Raw genomic sequence first — 20,098 nt, forward strand, 5'->3', positions numbered from 1 at the left:
TACAAAATAGTTACTGGTTACCTAATCTATAAGAACAAACCTAGAAAAGAGCAAAACCAGCATACTCTCCAAAAATAACAATTTTTCCTGTGGAGCTTTTGCGAGAAACAACTTGTTGTTGCTGTCACTTGTGCTTTATTTTCGTTTTTTGTTTAGTGCTCAGTTTTTGAGAAACTCGTCAAAGTGGCGTTTGATTTTTCCGACATGTTGAAATTTCTGGTAAGTTTCTTCACAATAAAATAATGATTTATTATATAGTCCAATCTTGCCAATAATGGAATAATGGAAACCTCGAAGCAACTTAGACTAAACCAGCGTAGTTAATACTATTAATGATTCTTTACGTATATACTATATGTATCTATGACGTAGTGCTGTTAATTGTGTGTCGTTTCTTAAAACGACTTTGCATAATTATCATAGACTTTTTTGACTTCTCTAATCGTAAATAAAATTTATTAATGAAATTCAACGAATATTCCGCAAATCAAACCTTTACATAGCTCCGTAATTCAGTGTGTAAGCTAATCTTGCCGAAAACTTTACCTTATGTATGTATGTATTTCAATTTCAGATAACATTTGGGGCTGGCATATATACTGGAATTTATATAAGTCAAAATTATGAGGTAGGAGCATTAATATAAATTAATTTATATATAATTTGACCATTTTCATCTTCAATTTTGAGGTTCCTCGTGTAGATGAACCCGGCAAGCTGGTCGATAAAATAAAAGAATTTGCGGACGAACATAGAAAAAAGTAATATTTATTGAAAAATTGTTTTTATTAAACTGCGTACATGTCATTAGTTTTAATTTTTCGTATATAATGCTGTATTCTAACGTATGCAAAGTCGAAAGATGAACACCCGCGATTAAAAATGTTAGAGCAATAAACTTCCCACATCTTTAAAAAATATCAATGAAATTACAATAATGTATTAAATTGTTTTATTTTGATTTCTCCCATACGCAAATGAAGCATAACTATGAAATGAGCAACTTTACAACATCAAGCAAATCGTAAACATCACTTATTACCGTCCATTATAATTTGTGAGTATCCAAGCATCGAGGGTATCATGCTAATTTAAAACACCAAACAATTGAATCAAATGGATGATCATATTTATACATTTCAAAGGTTAACAACTGATTAATATTTTCAAATTTAGAAACAAGTCAGTTTTATAAAATTTCCTATTGAAAATAAATTTAAACCCATATTTGCCTCTCGGAACATGTGAAAATATTTGTTAAATTATTTTAATGCTGCACTCATCTTCTGTATTAGGAACATTTCATTTTAATCTCTTGAATTGAAGACTTCAGATGAATTTAAGAGCCTCTTATATAAAGGAAAATCCTAGGTGATTTGCTAGATCTAATAAGTGTGTAATACTTATTAATTACTTAATAATATTATATATTAGATTCAATGATGCAAAATAAAACTGTCGTTTCTAATGTTTGTGACTTTTATATATTTGCCTTAAATAAACGATACACCACCGCCATAATACTCAAGACGTGTTTGAGGTTCTACAAATGCAAGCCAGTCAGATGCATGTGTTGGTAATAAGCCCATGCTATGACATTTGTATAATGCGACAGCAACATTTGCCATATTTCCCAAAAAATATACGAGTTTCTGACCACTGCCTTGTGCTCCTTCCGCCATTTTAGATGTGACTGAAGTGGAAAACATTGCTTTAAGTGGTCGGATAAGCATCATGCCAACCATCATTATGGGGAATATCGATATGGAACTACCCGACATGTACATGATAAACAAATTCATCGGAATCTGCAATTAATTCAATTGAATCAGAGCTATTAAATTAAACTTTTTTTACCTGCTTCAAAGGACCAAGCGCCAAGTCCCAGGATTTCTTAATAACAAGTCGTTGATCTCTCACCACTTCAGTGTGGTTGACTAGTACTGACGGATTGTAACCCGGAGGAGATGACAAGTCCACATTTTTTCTGAAACAAAATTCATAATTTCATGGCGATACAATATTCTACTGACGAAATTCAACCTACATATTGTTAAAATCCAAAGCCCATTTATACTTTTTAGCTGTTTGCTTTGAAGACATTTTATATATTTTAATTGAACAAGGTTACAATACTTTATTTTAGGTGTAATAATTTTACAAAAAGCGAATGATAAAAACGAAATAAAAGTAGCAATTACGTAGAATGTGAATGTCAAGATGTATATAAAGCTAAATAGGATGTGAACTGTCAAAATGCGATGTTCGTGGAGAGAATGTCAAATAGGAAGTGACATCCAGAGAACGTAAAATATAGCAGAGAACGTACATGATGTACGCTCTCTATTATGTATGTACGTTCTCTGCTATCATTACCGCTAATAACAGATTTATATAGTAAAACACAAAGTTGGTAACAGTGAACTAGTACATGTTTATATACCGGTCGTTGGTCTTGTTGGTTTAAAATGAGAACCAGAATACAGTTTAAAATGATTTTAATGTTGATTATACGATTTCCGATTTTTTTAATTTTAATTAATGATAGTGGACGAACATTAACACCTATTGGTATTAATAAACATATGTTAATCAAAATATGGATTATACGACGTGGTAAGTCATTGCTCAATGTACTTTGGGTAGCAGCTGAAATTTTGAAAAGAGTTATTATAGCAGTATGAGTACTGATGAGTCGCTCAGCGGCTGAAATTTCCCGCGTCAGACTAGCTTGCTCGCTTAGTATTAAATTGCAACTTCAATTACTAAGATATCTGTGAGCAGGTGCCCATTTTCAGTCCAGAGTAGGAATAGAGATATCAAAACACTGAAAAGATAATTAAGCGTTCGTATTTTCCGGGAAGATGCAGTGCTTTTTAATATATAGTATTCATTTGGTGAATTTTATACTTCTATTAAAGAGATAGACTCTGAGAGGCCAATTGTTTAATTCTTTATGTCTTATTACTAATGAGAAGCTGCTCATGAAAATATGATGCACTTCATTTTTTAATGTGGTTAACGTTATAAATTAAAGCTGTTACCTATGTTTATGCTAATAACATTATTTTTTGTTTGTATTATTATTTATTTGAATATCTGAAAACATTATTTGCTATTTATTTAACGTACGTTTAGTATTATTAACCAAAAATCATAAAACTATGCGATATATGTACTATGTATGTGCAATTGTACAACAACACTTCATCTATAATTACTCCGTCTGTTTCTGTATTATGGTGGGCGGACGAGTTATAAAGTTTACAATTCGAAAAAATTGTTGTTAAATTCTTTGTAAAGTAAAACAAACGCATTTTCGGACCGGACGACTGTAATATACTTATAATCCGATTTAATATTATGTATTATAGCTTTATCTTTAAATCTTTAAAAATAAAATGTACTAAATATAATTTAACATATTTATTACTGTTACATTCAAATCTTATTAAGAAGTAATTTCCCCGTAAAAAGTTATTGGTAATGTTTACCATATTTTATTTATTTATAATAATAATATCTTATACTTGTGCATTTCTCAGTTTTGTAGTTTCCATCTGCGGAGAGGCGGTTGCGTTTATAAAAGGTATATTTTCATATTCGACATATTTCCATGACCGGGAATACTTCAAATATGTGATCGCAGTGCTTAACAACTTTACTAATTTGGAATTATTGCTCTTACATACATACATGTTGTTTAAAGCGCTTAATTCAAATATCAACACCTACAACAGTTTATACACTAGCTTGTTGCAATGTCGCTTGTAATATACCAGCCAAACTGATTCCATTCTTCTTTTTGAGCTTCACCTAGATTGCATGCAAAAATAAATTCGTCATACGACTGGTGTTATAATTGTGTACTTACATATGTATGTATAAAAGAAAATGAATGTGGAGGTGCTAAATTAACTTTCAACCTAATACGGATAATACTCATTTGAATATTGGATTCTTAAAAAATTACTTCAGCTGTAGTAAATTTTGGGGTGATCACATTATGTACATACATATGTATGTGTGTACATATGTATACATGGCAATTTAACTTTGAAAATTTAAAGACTTGTTTGTTCATAATGCGTATTTTATATTTGCAGGTATTTTACCCATATGCAAAACATGGAAGCACTCCGTGCGGTGAAAATCCAAGAGCTCCTCATGCACTCGTATCTCGCTGTTGCACTTACTTTACTGAGTCTCTTCAATTCTTCATTCAATTTCTTAATCACAAAAAAATTGGAATTACATCGAATATACAAGTAAGTAATTGCAGATCATTCGTTTCAGAAAACGAAGAAAATTTGTTTAGAGTACAATTATAGTTATGTTTCTGATATATGTATTTCTAAAAAAGAAAAATCAGTACTAAATATTTGCTATCACATTTCACTTTTTCACCTCAATTAACCAAAATAATTTATTGGTTTTTAAGTTATTACAGTCTTGTGTTAAATATGCGATGCACCGTATCAGATATATGTATGTATATACGTGTATGTCTAGTATATGGACACACTATCATACACATATGTACATATGTATGCATATGCAAATTCAAATATATCAACTAGAAAACAACAAATTCTTGTCTAATTCATTTAGACACCCACCTTTTGACTTATTCAGTCACATAGTGAAAAATTATTGGTATGTCCATATATTAGCCAAACCAGCTTTATGAATAATATATGGTACATATGTACATAAGTGTTGTTTTCCATATTTCCAAAATATTGGTTTTTTCGTAGATGGGTGTTGAGTATGAGACTGCCTATGACTATGTGTTTAGATACTTACCTAAACAAAAATACTTGACAAATAGAAACTATTAGATCCACTGCGGACTATTCGTTGAATTAGGTGTGTTTGGTACAATTGCGTCCCCCTCAATACATATTTTTTGGTGTCCGAACAAAAATCAACCAACTTTTATAAGTTTGAATATATCAGTTGCTAGACAAATGCTCCAAGTGACGTCGGCACATTGATGGTTCAATTTTCACAGCCACAACGCAGAAGCTTAAAATTGAATTGCAATATTTGTTTACATTTATAGGAGGAAGTTTCACATTTATGGACGTGTATGCTATAAATGGGTAGAATTGGGATTTCATTGTTGCTATAAATATTGTTTTGGTGATTGCGATGGCTGTTGGCTGCGGAGTGGATTACAGTTGGGTACGGTTTAGTAGTTAAACTTTTTTGGCCGGGTTGACTGGTGGAAGTCTTTTTTGGTTAATGTTTTTGGGTATGTTTCCTATTTATTTTTGCAGTATTTATTCTCGTATATACACAAGCCCAATCGAATAAGTGGTAATACAGCATACAGTGTTCGCCGGTAATAATAAACTTTTCAAATAACGTTTTTCCAGTTTGATGCAACATAGAAATTTACTATTGATATTCCCTTATCATGAGCACTAATTATTTTTACACTTTCCACTTATGGTTCAAGTTAAAAACCTCCGCTTTTAAATACAACGTACCCCTCTAGACTCAGCCAAATCATTTCCTTCGTTGGTACATAAGTTCACGTGTCTATAGACATATGTATAGTACATTTGTATTAATCGATGCTAATATTTGTGAATAAGCTATATATAACTCAATGTACATATGTATATATGCATGAATAATTCAAACTCTGAATTGTTTCAAAATATATATTTTTCATAATACTAAGAATTCTATATGTACATATACATATGTATCTAATGCAGTGCAAAGATTCAACGCCATCGTCTCCAGTTTCCGTTAGTGGAAGTTATTTATAGTAGCACCAGATACAACCCAATAGAACCAAATCGTGGAAAAACATTCTCATAAATAGTTTATAATTACCTACAAACATAGGAGCATATGAGTATATAGGTTTCTACTTAAGTTTATATTTATAAACTAAGTTCTAAAAAAGTCTTGAACTATTTACATATATGAAAACGTCTCCCTGCAATAATTTAATCAAATATGTATATGCAGACGTTAACTCCAGTTGTCACGCTAAATGTTTTTTATAATAATTCATATTTTCTATTTATACTACGCTTGGGTTAAATTTTAGGACTATGGCCCAAATATGAGTTTTTAATCAACTAGTGCCGTTTACACTGTGTAGTTACTGTCGCACAGTGGGCAAAACTATTGCAGCGGTACTCAACAAGTTGACTTTTCTAATGTTAACATCATGCGTTTCCGTTGATGATTGATGAAAAGTAAATGACAAAGCTTAGTAGCAAGAAACACTGAAGCACATACTATGTAAGAGAATGTAGGAATTGAGTTGAATGAGTAAGCAATCTCAACTGCGATCTAGATGAGAACATGCATTCGCCCAGCAGCTTTCAAATGACAGAAAAACCTTCCAACACATACTTGTAGTAATTATATTTGTATTTACACGCAGATAGTTAGTATGTTGTTCATCTAAGGTGGATTTTCGGAAAATTATTTTCATTCAGCTTAGTTGTATTTTGGATGTCACCATGATCACGCGTGATAAAGTTTTCATATATTAACAGAAGATAAACGTACAATAGTTATACCAAGTGAAACGAAACGGAAAAGGAAGTTAGTAATGAAAAGTGATAGAAATCGCATTCGTTTGCAACCACTTACAATATATTGCAAATAACACTCCAGTGGAGGACTACAGGAATTTAAGCTAGTACATAGATGTGTTTGTGTTATAACTATGCAATTCACTTAACCAGCCACGTGTTATTATAATACGAAACCAATTTTTTCTCAACTTAAGTATTCTCAATATAAAAGAGTGCAAGTAAATCCCTCTGCATAATGTAATTAAATTCAAAGTGTAAAAATACTTTCACATACATATACCGTATATGGTAATTTTCGCATAAAGGGAATCGAATTTCACACAAAAAGCACAAACAAAATTTGAAATTTTCGTAAAAACTCGCATAAGGAAATTGTGCGCATACACAGAAAAGTGGATGCTATAAAACAAGAGTACGACACGGTTTTTGCCAATAATAAGCTAAAAAAAGTAAAATACCAAAAATAATTTAAAAATACGGCTCTCTGAGCGAAAACGACAACTGTGTAAACATGTGAGAGTAAAGTGAAGTATACGCCTCTATTTTTTTTAGTTCAATAACATATCAAACTTTAGTACGAGATGTTGCCGGAACTCCTATTTACCGGTAATTATGAATGCTGAATTGCATTCTAGCATTTCATTTCTCTCTGCTATTTACAAAAACAGTTTATTTTATTTGCATAGAGATAACAAGGAAACCTGTTGCCTTAATATAATTGTGCTTATAATTTGTGATTCTCTTGTTAATACGCAATAGTATGAGTATTATTGATAAATAATGCAATTGTGCATTCTTTTAAATTTAAATCGGTAAATAGTGTTGATTAATAGAAAAATAGTCATGATGATTATTACAGATTTCCATATTTTTTACTACTTTGAATATTTAGTGCATAAATGTAATTATAATTTTTTGAATTTTTATCACAAACAGTTGCTGATAGCATGCAAGACGAGTTTGATTTCTTGAATGGCGCAAATTCTATTTACAAAAAGGGCATGTGTATTTCGCCAGCAGTGCCGTTGGAGCCTAAGCTGGAGTCCTCAATTGAAAATAATGCTAACAATTATATTGGAAATGTAAGCCATGTAAATTTACCTAGTGTCATCAGAAACGAGGATTCAAGTCATCCCATAACATGGAAACAGCAGTCAATAAATCTTCAAGAACTCTCACGTCAACGGCTGCGAAGCGACCAACAGCGTCACGACCAGCGGCAGCAACGTCGCTTAAATTTAACCACTAGCAAATTACTTTTACAAAACTCTGATGATCCATTAATATGCCATGGCGCCAATAATGTTGGTGCAGGTGATGATGATAGTCACCTGATTATATGCACAGCACCAAATGAAGAAAATACACAAACAGCGAACCTACTGCCTGCTTCGTCGACTATAATTAAGCAAAAACTTTCTTCAACGACCAGATCCAAACCACTACCCAAAAAGTTGCCTCAAAATGGTTGCAGCTTATTAACCAAACAACAGCTTAAAGTTAAGGCTAGTTTAATGAGCGTTCAGAATCGTGCAGCAAATGATCTAGACAAACGCGGACATATAAGTACTGACGTCGCACAAACTAATAATAAAACGAATGACCTAAAATCGTCCAAAAAGAAAGGTGTTTTAAAACTACGTTTTCATCACCAAGCTCTGCCGCCAGAGTACCTTATTCACTATGAAGCTACTCAAGGGCAGCTTACGCCTTTTGTTAAAGAATCAAATGCGAAGTCATCCGAATTTCGTTCTTCCAAAAATCTTCACTCTTCCAAACTCTCGCCATCCCAAAGTGGGCAAGAAAATGTTCGTAGCTGGTTGCAAAAGATTGCAGCAATCCAACGATCGGCTCAAGAGGAAGACATAGAACCAATTGAGAGAATACATGGTCAGCAGCCTACAAGATTGGAGCTTACTAAAGCCGAAGTTTTTAATGATCCTAACAATAATTATCTGGACCGAATGCACACTTCCAATGTATCATCTGTAAAAAATGAGATCCGACTTGATTCTAAACACTCACATAATTCTGAAAAAGATCAGGTTAATTCTTTGAGTCTCAAATGCGCAATGAACAAATTTTCTTCAAATGCAACAACTTTCAACGCTATCAACTCAGCATCAGTAAAACGAGTCATCAACTTTGTTGATCTTCCGTACATGGGGGAAATAACGCTAGACAATTCGAAACCACGACGTGGTAGGAAACCCAAAAAAGCTGATATTTGTCACTTAATATATAAAAACTATGGCACAATATTACCCGGTACCCCCAATACGGCATTATGTACATCAAAACTTGCAAAGGAAGATGCGCAAAAGCATGATATTACAGACGAATTGCCTTTGAATCTCTGTGTAAGAGATCAGCAATGCGAGTACTTGTCGATTTCGAGCGGAGAAAGTGAAAATGCGTGCGGAATAGACGATGTTGAATGTATAAATGCGCACAATATGGGTGTAGAAAATTTCTTAGAAACAAAATTAAATAATTTAATGCCAAGTTCCGATCTCAAAAGGTCAGTTATTCTAAAAGTTGAATCAAATGTGGATACAAATATTTCTACAGATTTAACGCCTTCATTTTCACATCCAAATCAAGCAAAACTTGATTTACATCCATTAAGTCAATACTACCAGAAATTACTTTCCGGTACCTTAGTGAACAAAAGTAGTCAGCCATTTGGTCTACCTGTGGAGACTATAGAAAAAGACAACCAACTATCGCTAAAAATACCAATACCGAGTGGGTTGATTCGTATGTCAAAAACAGAGAATATGTCTCCGACTTTAAGCTTAAACAACCAAACTATTGATTATCCGGATCTTATGTCAACACCGTCTTCGATTAAGTCGGAAAATTCAAGCATAACCGCAACCACATCGACGAGTAAAGCGGTTGCTACGCCAATAAATTGTACTAATCAGATTTTCACTCCTCAGAAGCGCAAACGATCCGCCATTTTCATTCCGCCAATTCCGGCGGAAATTACACCAAACACACCAACAGAAGTCAGCATATGCAAATTCAAATTCACTGGTGGTGACAAACCCTCGTTGGAGGAGAAGAAAATGCTTTCTGTGGATTCGAGTGGTAATTATCGGTATTATAGTGGTACTGGCGATAAATCAACCCGTGGTTTTGAATATTTTCCTCGTGAAAGTTTACAAAACTCTGCTGGTTTCTTACCAGGTGTTAATTGTGTAATATCAAGTCCGACACCTGAAAACGAATTTTCAATAAATGACATACCACCACCATCAGCTGAACTTAGTAATGAAATTTTACAAATTCCTGAGTCTCCGACTGCAAACTTGTTATCACCAGCATCTGTATCATTAACAGAGGTTTCAATGTCATTGCCAACATCAAGGTTAGAGTCTTCATACACTGGTTCTGCAGCTCAATCCACCCAAAAACAACCACAGAAAATTCAGATAATAGTAGGTTCAAACTACAGCAATGATATATCTACACAAAAAACTTCTTCCATGAAAGATAATTTTGCGAATTTAATGGTTAACCCGTTAACTTGCCACTCTCTACATCCTAAAAAGAAGTCGCGAAGATCAACTCAGCGCGAAAAACTCGAGAAAGCATTTAAAGAAAAAGGATTTCTTATTCAAACACAACAACTCGAATCTGCTGAAGGAGCTACGTATTGTAAATTTCGACAATTGAAGAAGTTCACCCGTTATTTGTTCAGAAATTGGAAGGATTATCTTCCCGGTGAAGTACATCAATCAAATGTAGTAGAGAAAGCATTTTTAAGTCATCAGCCTTTAACCAAGAATGAAATGAAAAAAGAAGTAAATATAACAGACAGCTTTACAGAGCAGGACATACAGAATATACTAGAACGTCATGGATTTGTAACAACTAGTGAAGTATGCTCGCAAAATAGCACTCTCAGTAGTACCACTAATTTAACAGAGAAAATTCTGCCCGAACAGAAATTGGTGGATAACATTGCAGAGACATAATTAATAAAATAATGTAATTTGAAGACATTTAATTTATTTTGGTTACAAACAGTTGAATTACGTATTAGTTCTAATGCTTAATATTTGCATAAAATTTCTAACACTGCCAAAGAATCATTAGAATTTAAGGATACTTAGATATATTACATATGTGTATACATATATGAATGTATTAAACTAGTCATTGCACAAATTATTATTTCATTGTGCAGTTTGAAACCACTTTGTTCATAAATAGAAATTACCCATTTTATGGTGGGATTAAGTTAAATAGATAAATGTGACATAATTAATTGTGAATTCCTATTGTAGTTAAAAGTAAAAAAATCCATTCGATTTATGCAAAATGTATACATTTTCTGTATATATTTTCTTGTCAAAAACTTTATTAACACAACATTTATATAAAACGGTTTTGTATATACATACTATTCATGATTAACTATCTCGTTCGTATTTTACTATTTGCTAGATAATATACATGTATAAGTATTACAAAATTACAAAGTGAACGTCATTGAAATTAGGTTTACTAAATGCCTATTAAGGCAACATTTTATGTTCAATACTATATTTTTGTCTTATTTTATATTCCATCGCATATGATACAATTCTATAAAATTTATTTGGAAGACATTTTAATTGTTAAATGCCTGCGCAAAACCAAAAAACTAGTTTAACAACACAAAGTATGATTGAGAATAAAAATTTTGGATTGAAAATATACGAAAAAAGCACTGGAAATTATATATTTGTTCAATATATAAGATTGGTGGTAAGTAACCTTAATAGCCAAGAATGAAACCATAGTTAATGCATCCTTATAAATATTTTTAATAAATAGTAAATTGTAGTACGCCTGAAATATTGCGTTTAAAACCTAAATAAGAATATAACGGAAACAAAATAAAAGTTAGCGTCAAAGCACTAAAGCTTAGAGAATAGGCATCTTGTCGTCACGGCATTAAACATTCTCAAAATAGTTTTGTGTAAATGGTGCCGAACGACAATATTCTATTTCGGTTATGTAGCCCCAATATGTATCCTGTTACTGACTTATATTCCCAGAGCATCTTCCGGAGTTACTTGAATTACTCAGTGAAAGTGACTTATCTTGGTCGTTGTTGAGTAGGCAGGAGGACATGGGGCAGACATAATCAGTCCAATCTACATCTCCATTTCCCTTGTTACTTTTCCTTCGTTTTAATGAGAACTGCGTCTTTTTTTGTGGTTTTATTTTAGAAGTTATTGTTAATGGTTGATAACCCGGATTTGATTCAATGTCACGTTTATTTTGTATTATGTCACGACCAAGTAATTCTTTGAAATGTGTAGCCAAATGTCTAAAAGTGATAATAATCAGCAATTACAAAAATTGTAAAGCTATCATTTGCTTCTAGTTTATGAATAAAAAAAATATTCTTACCGCCGTAATAAAGTTTTACTAGGAGGTATACTAAGCAAATCTGCCAATAGATCGGCAGTGAAACGTGGTTCATAAAGCATTAATGCTCCATGTACGCCAGCACCTCTTAAATTGGGTGCGTACTCTGATAAATCTGCAACTCTCAGCCACTCCATTACCCGATGAGCAGTCCATAAAGATATGTTTTCCGTATTTTCTTCTAAATTTTTTTCGTCTTCCTCTAAGCTGTGATCATCTATGTCTGAAGCAGGGCGTGCCGATCCGGCCGAGCGTCGAATGAGGCACTCGGCGTTCCATTCCACTTCGCGCATGCATTGAATACCACAGCGGAGGGACGCTATATGTAAACAAGAGTAGACATGCAAATGGGCCAAATCCTCCATTGTTAAACGGTGAAGCATTCTTCCATCAATTTTTGCCATTAAAAACGGATCTTTGTATTGTGGTAAACCAATATCATCTAACCAACGCATAACCCAACTAACATCTAGTTCTGCAGCTTTCAAAGCTAGTGGATCATTTTCTTTTCCTGTTAGTTCATCAATTGCTAATAATATTTTCTTTCGATGAAGAGATGATTTCAGATTTAACTCCCGCTCTATATCTACTGGAGAGACGGTGAAAAAACATATGTTGGTGCTGCCATTTAACCACTTTCTAAATAAAAAAATATGTAATGGTATATTCATTAAATTTGTGAAATAGTAATAGCACTTGCCTACAGTCATCAGAATAACAACCAAGTCCGAGATCCGTCAGCCAATTACATACTTCTTGCGTAGACCACTCGGTATAACCTTTTGTCGGAGTTGAAGGCTTTGGAGATTGAGTATTCCATTCAATTCGCCCACCTGCAGTGGCACGTGTGATACCTCCCCTTTTAAAAGCTGATTCTACATTCTTTATAGCTGGCAGCTCTAAAGTTCCACTATTGCTTCGTCTCAATTTCCCTAAAATACCTTTTAATCCTTTAGCAGATCTTTCACGAATGTTAGGTGATGATATACAATATGTAGCATCCTCCCGACATTCAAGAGCTTCGTGTTCGGTTCCAGAAAAAGATCCAGTCGATTCCCCAATAAGTATTTTTTCATTTGATGCAAAAGCCACATTACGTTGTCGCTGCATATTTGCATTTCTATCAAATTGGTGATTATTTTCCGAATTTATTAAATTGCTGTGACTGTTGTCGTTATTATGCTTATTATTCCGAGCCCGTGGTAAACTATGATATTGGGGATGTATCTGATGACGTAATGACACAGGAGGCGTTTTAGGGGATCTGATATTTTCGTTACTATTGAAATTTATTTGATTTAAATTACCCATACTACCAAAGAGAATTCGCTTAGGGTTTAATGATTTAATAGGACTATCGTGATGGTTTTTGCTTTCCCACTCACGCAGCTCTACATTTTCACGTTCCAAAGCTGCTCTATGAAGCTTCAGCTCGCTAAGAGCTGTCATTAACTCTAATTTTTGAGTTTCTAAAGATGATCTCGAAAGCATTAAACGCTGCAAATGTTCATCTCTATCACTTAATAATTGTGTTTTTTCTTGAAGAAGACCCTCCAATTCAATAATTTTATCCGCTTGGTCGGAAACACGATCGGTTAGGAGTTGATACTGAAGAGCTAATGTTTCTTTGTCCCTCTGTAATCTTCTTAGTCGCTCATCGGCATCTTGGCGAGGAATATGTGTTTCTAACCAGTCACTTATCACGGCTACTGTAGCCGAATCTGGCACAGGTGCAGCCAATCCTACCTAGAAAACATTGTCATAGACAGTTCACTTTACGTTAAAATTTGGTTACCTGCTGAAGAGCTAGTGCAAGAGTTTTTGCAGTTGACAACACATTGTTTACTGAAATCAAACTGCGTTCCGCCTTAATTATCGTACTGGATTTAACACCAGATTTTATACCATCACAAGAATCATTTATGTTGCTATTTCCTGATATTATGCCATCCATTTGTTGCAGCGCTGCTTCCAACATTTTGCTTGCATTAGTTGACAGCACATCTGAAGTTGTGGTTGTGTTGCTTACATGTTCATTCTGTTGAGCCATTACACTGGTTGTATTAATTCTTCTACTGTTAATCTGGAGCATAAATAACTTTGGAATACTGAAAAGAGGTTGTTCTATTTTTAATCTAATATGCGTTTTCACATCCGTACTTGATTCGTTCTACTCGTATTTATCGTATCTAAATTTTTTTTCACAAAACTAATACAATATTGCGTTTAACTTAAAAATACGCTTCCGTCAGAGTTTTTTAGTAATTCACTCTTTTTAAATTTTTAAGAAATAAATCACAAAAATATAAAAACTTTAGGAATAAGTAAAAGAATAAAGAAAGCAACAAAATATATAAACCACTGTTGCCAGATAAATGAGATTTCCATATTCTACAAACTTTAGCTACTAAATAAATAAAGCTTTGTACAGTGTTGAAACGAAACATAAATAAAAACAAGGTATATGTTCAAGAGAGCGGCTTCTCTGAAACCATGCACCAATTTTCACGGGAATTGTCTTAAAATTCTTGTTTTACATATACTAATATATAAACTGACAAAACTTCAACTTTTTTAACATTTCTTACGACAAAAATTAATTAAATTTAGTAAAATTTATTAGCAGCAGATACAACTCTGATAAGAAAACTTACTCGTTCCTATTTCATTTTGTAACGAACGAGTTTTAATTCTGGAGAAACTACTCACTTCTTTTCGTCATTTATTAATACATCCATTCGTAGTCCTCGAAAAGATTTAGCTGTTTTAAGGAAGTTATACTTTCATTTCAAATTATTTATATGCTTGTTTAAAATCGCCAAACAAAAATTTAAGTAATTTATTCGCTCTTGTAAAAAAATTAATACTTTCAAGAGTAAGTATATTAAGGTAAATTCCGAACGAGTTTGGTAGTCTACTGATAAATGAGGTATTGATAAGTTATTATTAGTGAAAAGATATAGCTAAGCGAAGGAAATGTATATCTAGTCATTACTATCTGAGTGGGCACTGTCAGTATTTCTTCCAAATATATGAATTCGAAACATTAAAGAGATCAAATTATATTATGTTCGTACAAGTAATTGATATCTGTATGTATGATGTTAGTGAGTCACAAAGAATCTTTAGACATATTCTTTAAAACAGCGGCTGGAATATTATTTATGTACATGCGAATGTGATGTTTGTATGATTCATGCGGGGAAACGTTTCGAGGTTGTAAAATTTGATATTTATGGCGGTATTTATGTAAGAAAAGCACACACACACTAGGTACATTTATTAATATATTAAGAGTATTAACTGGATACTAAAATCTATCACCAAGAATATTAGTATTACTTCCTGCAACAATACTTCTGTTTGTAAAAAAAATTATAGAATATGTCAGCAGAGTCGCACGCCGAACACGGTATTCATGATGAGGACATACACGACAGCACGTACCAGCCACCGCCGGAAAAAACTATTGAGGAAATAATGGCTGTAGATCAAGAGGATGAGAGTTTACGTCGCTACAAAGAGGCTTTGTTGGGGCCTGCACAGGCTGAAAAAATTATTGTCGGTATGATAAAAACAGGACATGACAGGACATCAAGAATATTACTCACATACTCCTAAATTAATTTATATTGCAGATTCCAATGATCAACGCAAAGTGATCGTGAAGAAATTGGCTTTGGTAGTTGAGGGGAGAGATGATATGGAACTTGATTTAACAGGTGATCTAAGTCAACTAAAGAAACAGGTAAAATTGAAATTCAGGAATTTTTTGAACACCAAGATAACATTACATAACGAGAAATGTACATATAATTGTAATAACAAATTTATTATAACTACTGCATTTCAATTACAACATTTATTTTTTTTAGGTATTCGTCATTAAAGAAGGAGTTCACTATAAAGTGCGTATAGACTTTATTGTGCAAAGAGAGATTGTTCATGGCCTTAAATACGTACAAAAGACTTATAGATTGGGTGTACCAGGTAAATATTAGGTTGTCAAAAAAGTCTTGCGGTATTTTCGCTAGTTGGCGCTGAAAGCGTGTAGTTCTAGTTTTGTCGCATCGGGTCATGCTATACCTTTTTGAAAAGCTCATTTCACGCGCTAACACGTGTTTGAGTGATTGTCGTTTCTTTTAAGTCGTTCGTGAGTTATAGCGTCGCAAACATGGAGCAAAATAAAGAGAAAATACGGCATTTTTTACATTACTACTACGATAAAGGCAAAAATACATCTCAAGCCGCCCATAAAATTTGTGCAGTTTATGGACCTGATATAGTTTCCATTTCCACCGCACAACGATGGTTTCAACGTTTTCGTTCTGGTGTAGAGTTGGTCGAAGATGCGCCAAGCTTCGGAAGGCTTGTCGTCGAAAATTGCGATAAAATCGCTGAATTGGTCGAAAGAGACCGGCACAGTAGCAGCCGTAGCATCGGTCAAGAGCTGGGCATGAGTCATCAAAAATTCATTTCAATTTCAATAAAAATAAAAAAATTCAATAAAAATACCGCAAGACTTTTTTGACAAACCATTATTACATATGTACATATATGGTTATTTTATTACTATAAATCATTTTCAAAATCATTACTATGTAATAAAAAATATGATAATATATTTTTATAAGGATTTTACATATGTAATATTAGTAAATGTTTACCATTACTATCACAGTTATATGCGAGTTATGTTGATTTACTTTTTTTAATTTATGTGTAGTTGTGTTATATTTTAAAATGTGATATACATAAAATTTAACTATGTGTTATTCTTTTTAAAGTGGGTGATACACAAAATGTTGCACCGCATTTCGTTTCAAAAAACAAATATCAGGATGATGAGATACAACTTTTTACTTGCTTTTTATTCTGCTAAAGGCTTTGCCTCTCTAAAGGAATTCATTCATAAAAAAGTATCTGTATCTGTGCTAATAGTAGGTTGATAAAAAAAATTCTGTTAATCTTTATTTTTTTTATTTGAATTTTAATCATGTAATATATATGTATATCTAAATTATTTTCCCGCTGCTGATTGTGGATTTGTTAATATTATTAACTAATAACTACTAACATTATTTATGTGATTGTGTTGTGTTTCTTTGTCTTTAACTTCAAATTAATTCAAAAGTTGTTGGTAAGACAGCCAGTATTTTTAAATTTGTTTACTATTTAAAAACTAATCATAATTTCTGTTTTATATTTTAGTTGATAAAATGACTCATATGGTTGGCTCATATCCACCGAAAAAAGAAATTCAATTCTATTTAACACCATCTGAAGAAGCACCAGCAGGCCTGATGGCACGTGGTACGTATTCAGTTGCATCGTTATTCACCGACGACGATAAGCACATACACTTGAAATGGGATTGGACTTTCGAAATAAAAAAAGATTGGGAATAAAGAAGTGCCAAAATGATCAGAAGCTATCACAACTCTTATAATATTAACAGTTTTTAGCTGGAGCGCTCTGCTAACTTGATCTAAAGCAATTTTTACGACATCCGTAAGAACTGAATCGTTTTGCTTCCTTTAATTTAAGAAAATACTAAAGTATTCTAAATTGTGTATTTAAGCAATGGCAGTCGCCAGTTTTGATGTATGTATAGCATTTCAAAATTTTATTTCTTTACTTTAATAAACAAAATGTGTTTTTTTTGAGTTGTGTACACATAAGATCATATTTTATTTAACTTTGATACCTCATGTAATATTTCACTATAATATAAATATGTGGAAAACGTATTCCACCTTTTTCCTCAATTATATCAAAAAACATAGTCACAAGTCGGAATTCTCTTTTGCCTTTGAATAAATTGTGTAAAATAAATAAATATTATATTTCTTACCAGTTTGCAAATTTGTAGAATTATTTTGGAGTATTAATTATTTGGGGTATGTTCATTGTTGAATAATAGTTAAAAGTAAAGCCGACACAAAAATATATAAAAACATACTTGCATTAATATATGTATAATACTGCAAAGGTTATTTATTAACAAAATTAGCATTAACTATGAAAAAATACCTATGAGAGGAGCACCCTGCAGAGCTCCCATGATCAAAACAAAAGTATTAGTAATCAAAATAAAGGAAAAGAAATTATTCTAAAGGAAATATTAAAGCGATACCAAATTTACTTTATATTTGGAATATTGTACAAAGTGTAATCAGCATAAGCAATTTGGAAATACAGAATAATTGTAATTGACAAATTTTTGAAATTCATGTTTTTTTGTTGACTTTTTACAGATGTAAGTATAAGCAACCGGAGTTATTAAAATTAGTTGACACTATTTGATATCAAGAATTATAATAGTTTTGAATTATACCAGCTGACATTCCCATATAAGATGAAATTCTTATACAGATATTCGCATATTAGACTATTTGCTCTTCTACTCATATTTTTAAAACATATTGCTTTCAGCAACATGTTTCCGAGCATAGTCTCGCCCCGGGCGCAACGTCTTGGGGGGGCGGCAAAATGGTATTTAAAAACTCCGATTCGGGCAAAAATTCCTGCAAATTGTGTCAAAAGTGTACAAGATATAGGGCGAAAATGGGTTTTTTCTATGGCTTTTAATAAGATGTCTTGTAAATTTACTACCAATTTCCTCCTGAAACTTGTAGGTAGGTAGATAAGGGGGGCGGCAGAACATCCTTGGCCCCGGGCGCCCGAAGTTGTAGCTACGCCACTGTGTCTCCACCAACTTGCCCATATTATGTTATGGACTTATGTATGTTTCATCAAAGTTCTGCTTCTGTTTATGGTGTGGTTCTTAATTTCCTAGTTTGAAATATCTTCGAAAGGGTGATGGATTTTTAAGAGACTTTATAAACAATTATTAATTTTGTTGTAAGTCACGTTTCGAAATTAATTCGTTAATTGAATATTATTACATATATTATACAATCAGACGGGGGTTCCGTTGTCTATGTGAAAATATGAAAAAGTTGTTCGACTCTATCTGACTTGATAGCGTTCATTGTAGATAAAAAGTTAATTAGAACCATATCTATGTGCACACGAAAATATAGCATATTAGCCTATAGCTAAATACTTAGGCAATGTTCGCAATTATATATTTTGCCCAAACTTAAGACAAATTAATGCTGCTGATAAGCATTACTCATACGCCCCACTATACCTAAGATCTGTTGCTTCAAGCACAAGCACATCGCCCATTTGACTATTTGCTCTTTTACTTATATTTTTACAACATATTGCTTTCAGCAACATGTTTCTGGGCATCTGTTATGTTTCAGCTCCGTCACATAAACCAACATTTTGACAGAGCAACATTCAATACCCATAATTATTCAGTAGCACATATTATGTATGTATGTATACATATACAAGTACATATATCTAGCATGCGACAACAAAAAGAAAACGGTAACAGTAAGGTCAATAAGAAGTAGGCAACACGTGTATTTATGTTTACGAGTACAGTAGAGGCCCGCTAATCCGGACGTGGCCTAATCCGGATTCCACTGTAATCCGGACAGGGTTAAAAAACTCAAAATTTCTATTATGTCCCTTGTAATCCGGACCGACATTCTCTATCCGTATTCTCTAATCCGGATCACATGTTTATTATTCACTACATTCGCTTTTATGCTTTATTGGTTTAAGTTTTTTTTTTGTTTTTTTTTTGGAACATGTGTATTATTTATTATAATAAACAAACGGAAATTTATAAATATTATTTCATAATACATAGTTCTAATATGTCTTTGGTAATCCGGATTTCCTTATATTCCGGATAGGGGCCGGTTTTAATTGATCCGGATTAGCGGGCCTCTACTGTATATCTCATTTGTAAAAATATAAATACAAGTATGTACATATATGTATGTATGTACAGAGAATTGCATATGTACGAATATCTACATATGTATGTATATACCGATATGTCGATATGCATGCCACATAGTAGTCGCCAGTAGCAACGGTTTTCGGGGTGACGACTGTGGAACGCGCGCGCATGATTTCTTTGTAAATGTGTGCGTGCAGCTACATATTATACACACACATGTGCAGTATTACTCTGAGATTCTATAGACTTGTTGTGCTGGGTGGGAAAAGCT

At 33.0% G+C, this 20,098-nt stretch overlaps 5 protein-coding genes across 12 annotated transcripts; 3 read left to right on the forward strand and 2 right to left on the reverse strand.

Annotated features, from left to right (window-relative positions):
* The first annotated feature begins 48 nt into the window (after positions 1 to 48).
* Positions 49 to 1,251, forward strand: LOC120776748. 2 transcript variants are annotated; one of them, XM_040107701.1, is made up of 4 exons: positions 49 to 219; positions 575 to 628; positions 691 to 761; positions 984 to 1,251. In XM_040107701.1, exons 1-4 carry the CDS (start codon positions 205 to 207, stop codon positions 997 to 999), a joined length of 156 nt encoding a protein of 51 aa, XP_039963635.1. In that variant the 5' UTR covers positions 49 to 204; the 3' UTR covers positions 1,000 to 1,251. The 2 variants fall into 2 exon arrangements, with proteins under 2 accessions (XP_039963635.1, XP_039963636.1); XM_040107702.1 differs by lacking the exon at positions 984 to 1,251 and having other exon boundaries at positions 691 to 942.
* Positions 1,252 to 1,456: 205 nt separating this feature from the next.
* Positions 1,457 to 2,191, reverse strand: LOC120776747 (ER membrane protein complex subunit 4). Its single transcript, XM_040107700.1, has 3 exons — positions 2,048 to 2,191; positions 1,858 to 1,987; positions 1,457 to 1,808 (listed from the first exon to the last, which is right to left on the reverse strand). Exons 1-3 carry the CDS (start codon positions 2,101 to 2,103, stop codon positions 1,494 to 1,496), a joined length of 501 nt encoding a protein of 166 aa, XP_039963634.1. The 5' UTR covers positions 2,104 to 2,191; the 3' UTR covers positions 1,457 to 1,493.
* Positions 2,192 to 2,435: 244 nt separating this feature from the next.
* LOC120776741 lies at positions 2,436 to 11,265 on the forward strand. 4 transcript variants are annotated; one of them, XM_040107677.1, is made up of 4 exons: positions 2,436 to 2,616; positions 3,546 to 3,589; positions 4,107 to 4,268; positions 7,506 to 11,265. In XM_040107677.1, the coding sequence occupies exon 4, from the start codon at positions 7,517 to 7,519 to the stop codon at positions 10,553 to 10,555; it is 3,039 nt and encodes a 1,012-aa protein (XP_039963611.1). In that variant the 5' UTR covers positions 2,436 to 2,616; positions 3,546 to 3,589; positions 4,107 to 4,268; positions 7,506 to 7,516; the 3' UTR covers positions 10,556 to 11,265. The 4 variants fall into 4 exon arrangements, with proteins under 4 accessions (XP_039963611.1, XP_039963610.1, XP_039963612.1 ...); XM_040107676.1 differs by lacking the exon at positions 3,546 to 3,589; XM_040107678.1 differs by lacking the exons at positions 2,436 to 2,616; positions 3,546 to 3,589 and adding an exon at positions 2,803 to 2,845.
* On the reverse strand, positions 10,570 to 14,321 carry LOC120776744 (liprin-beta-1). 2 transcript variants are annotated; one of them, XM_040107689.1, is made up of 5 exons: positions 14,160 to 14,321; positions 13,795 to 14,107; positions 12,700 to 13,745; positions 11,982 to 12,638; positions 10,570 to 11,898 (listed from the first exon to the last, which is right to left on the reverse strand). In XM_040107689.1, the coding sequence occupies exons 2-5, from the start codon at positions 14,089 to 14,091 to the stop codon at positions 11,604 to 11,606; spliced, it is 2,295 nt and encodes a 764-aa protein (XP_039963623.1). In that variant the 5' UTR covers positions 14,092 to 14,107; positions 14,160 to 14,321; the 3' UTR covers positions 10,570 to 11,603. The 2 variants fall into 2 exon arrangements, with proteins under 2 accessions (XP_039963623.1, XP_039963622.1); XM_040107688.1 differs by having other exon boundaries at positions 13,795 to 14,321.
* A 380-nt stretch (positions 14,322 to 14,701) lies between these two features.
* On the forward strand, positions 14,702 to 18,219 carry LOC120778163 (rho GDP-dissociation inhibitor 1). 3 transcript variants are annotated; one of them, XM_040109896.1, is made up of 6 exons: positions 14,702 to 14,888; positions 15,381 to 15,564; positions 15,638 to 15,747; positions 15,875 to 15,989; positions 17,134 to 17,139; positions 17,211 to 18,219. In XM_040109896.1, exons 2-6 carry the CDS (start codon positions 15,384 to 15,386, stop codon positions 17,405 to 17,407), a joined length of 609 nt encoding a protein of 202 aa, XP_039965830.1. In that variant the 5' UTR covers positions 14,702 to 14,888; positions 15,381 to 15,383; the 3' UTR covers positions 17,408 to 18,219. The 3 variants fall into 3 exon arrangements, with proteins under 3 accessions (XP_039965830.1, XP_039965829.1, XP_039965831.1); XM_040109895.1 differs by having other exon boundaries at positions 14,841 to 14,874; XM_040109897.1 differs by lacking the exon at positions 17,134 to 17,139 and having other exon boundaries at positions 14,841 to 14,874.
* Positions 18,220 to 20,098: the final 1,879 nt, after the last annotated feature.

This window comes from Bactrocera tryoni, chromosome 5, assembly GCF_016617805.1.
Source record: "Bactrocera tryoni isolate S06 chromosome 5, CSIRO_BtryS06_freeze2, whole genome shotgun sequence".
Taxonomy (NCBI): Eukaryota; Metazoa; Arthropoda; class Insecta; order Diptera; family Tephritidae; genus Bactrocera; species Bactrocera tryoni.

What these genes read in the sequence shown, in the direction of transcription:
- LOC120776748 (XM_040107701.1), top strand. An exon ending in ATATAAGTCAAAATTATGAG is followed by an intron (nt 629 to 690) that starts GTAGGAGCATTA and finishes TTCAATTTTGAG; the next exon opens with GTTCCTCGTGTAGATGAACC.
- LOC120776747 (XM_040107700.1), bottom strand. Translation starts at nt 2,103, where the DNA reads ATGTCTTCAAAGCAAACAGCTAAAAAGTATAAATGGGCTTTGGATTTT. An exon ending in GCTTTGGATTTTAACAATAT is followed by an intron (nt 1,988 to 2,047) that starts GTAGGTTGAATT and finishes ATTTTGTTTCAG; the next exon opens with AAAAAATGTGGACTTGTCAT. An exon ending in CGCTTGGTCCTTTGAAGCAG is followed by an intron (nt 1,809 to 1,857) that starts GTAAAAAAAGTT and finishes AATTAATTGCAG; the next exon opens with ATTCCGATGAATTTGTTTAT.
- LOC120776741 (XM_040107677.1), top strand. Translation starts at nt 7,517, where the DNA reads ATGCAAGACGAGTTTGATTTCTTGAATGGCGCAAATTCTATTTACAAA.
- LOC120776744 (XM_040107689.1), bottom strand. Translation starts at nt 14,091, where the DNA reads ATGCTCCAGATTAACAGTAGAAGAATTAATACAACCAGTGTAATGGCT. An exon ending in TGTTATTCTGATGACTGTAG is followed by an intron (nt 12,639 to 12,699) that starts GCAAGTGCTATT and finishes TTTTTTATTTAG; the next exon opens with AAAGTGGTTAAATGGCAGCA. An exon ending in AGTAAAACTTTATTACGGCG is followed by an intron (nt 11,899 to 11,981) that starts GTAAGAATATTT and finishes TATCACTTTTAG; the next exon opens with ACATTTGGCTACACATTTCA.
- LOC120778163 (XM_040109896.1), top strand. Translation starts at nt 15,384, where the DNA reads ATGTCAGCAGAGTCGCACGCCGAACACGGTATTCATGATGAGGACATA. An exon ending in GGCTGAAAAAATTATTGTCG is followed by an intron (nt 15,565 to 15,637) that starts GTATGATAAAAA and finishes TTTATATTGCAG; the next exon opens with ATTCCAATGATCAACGCAAA. An exon ending in TAAGTCAACTAAAGAAACAG is followed by an intron (nt 15,748 to 15,874) that starts GTAAAATTGAAA and finishes TATTTTTTTTAG; the next exon opens with GTATTCGTCATTAAAGAAGG.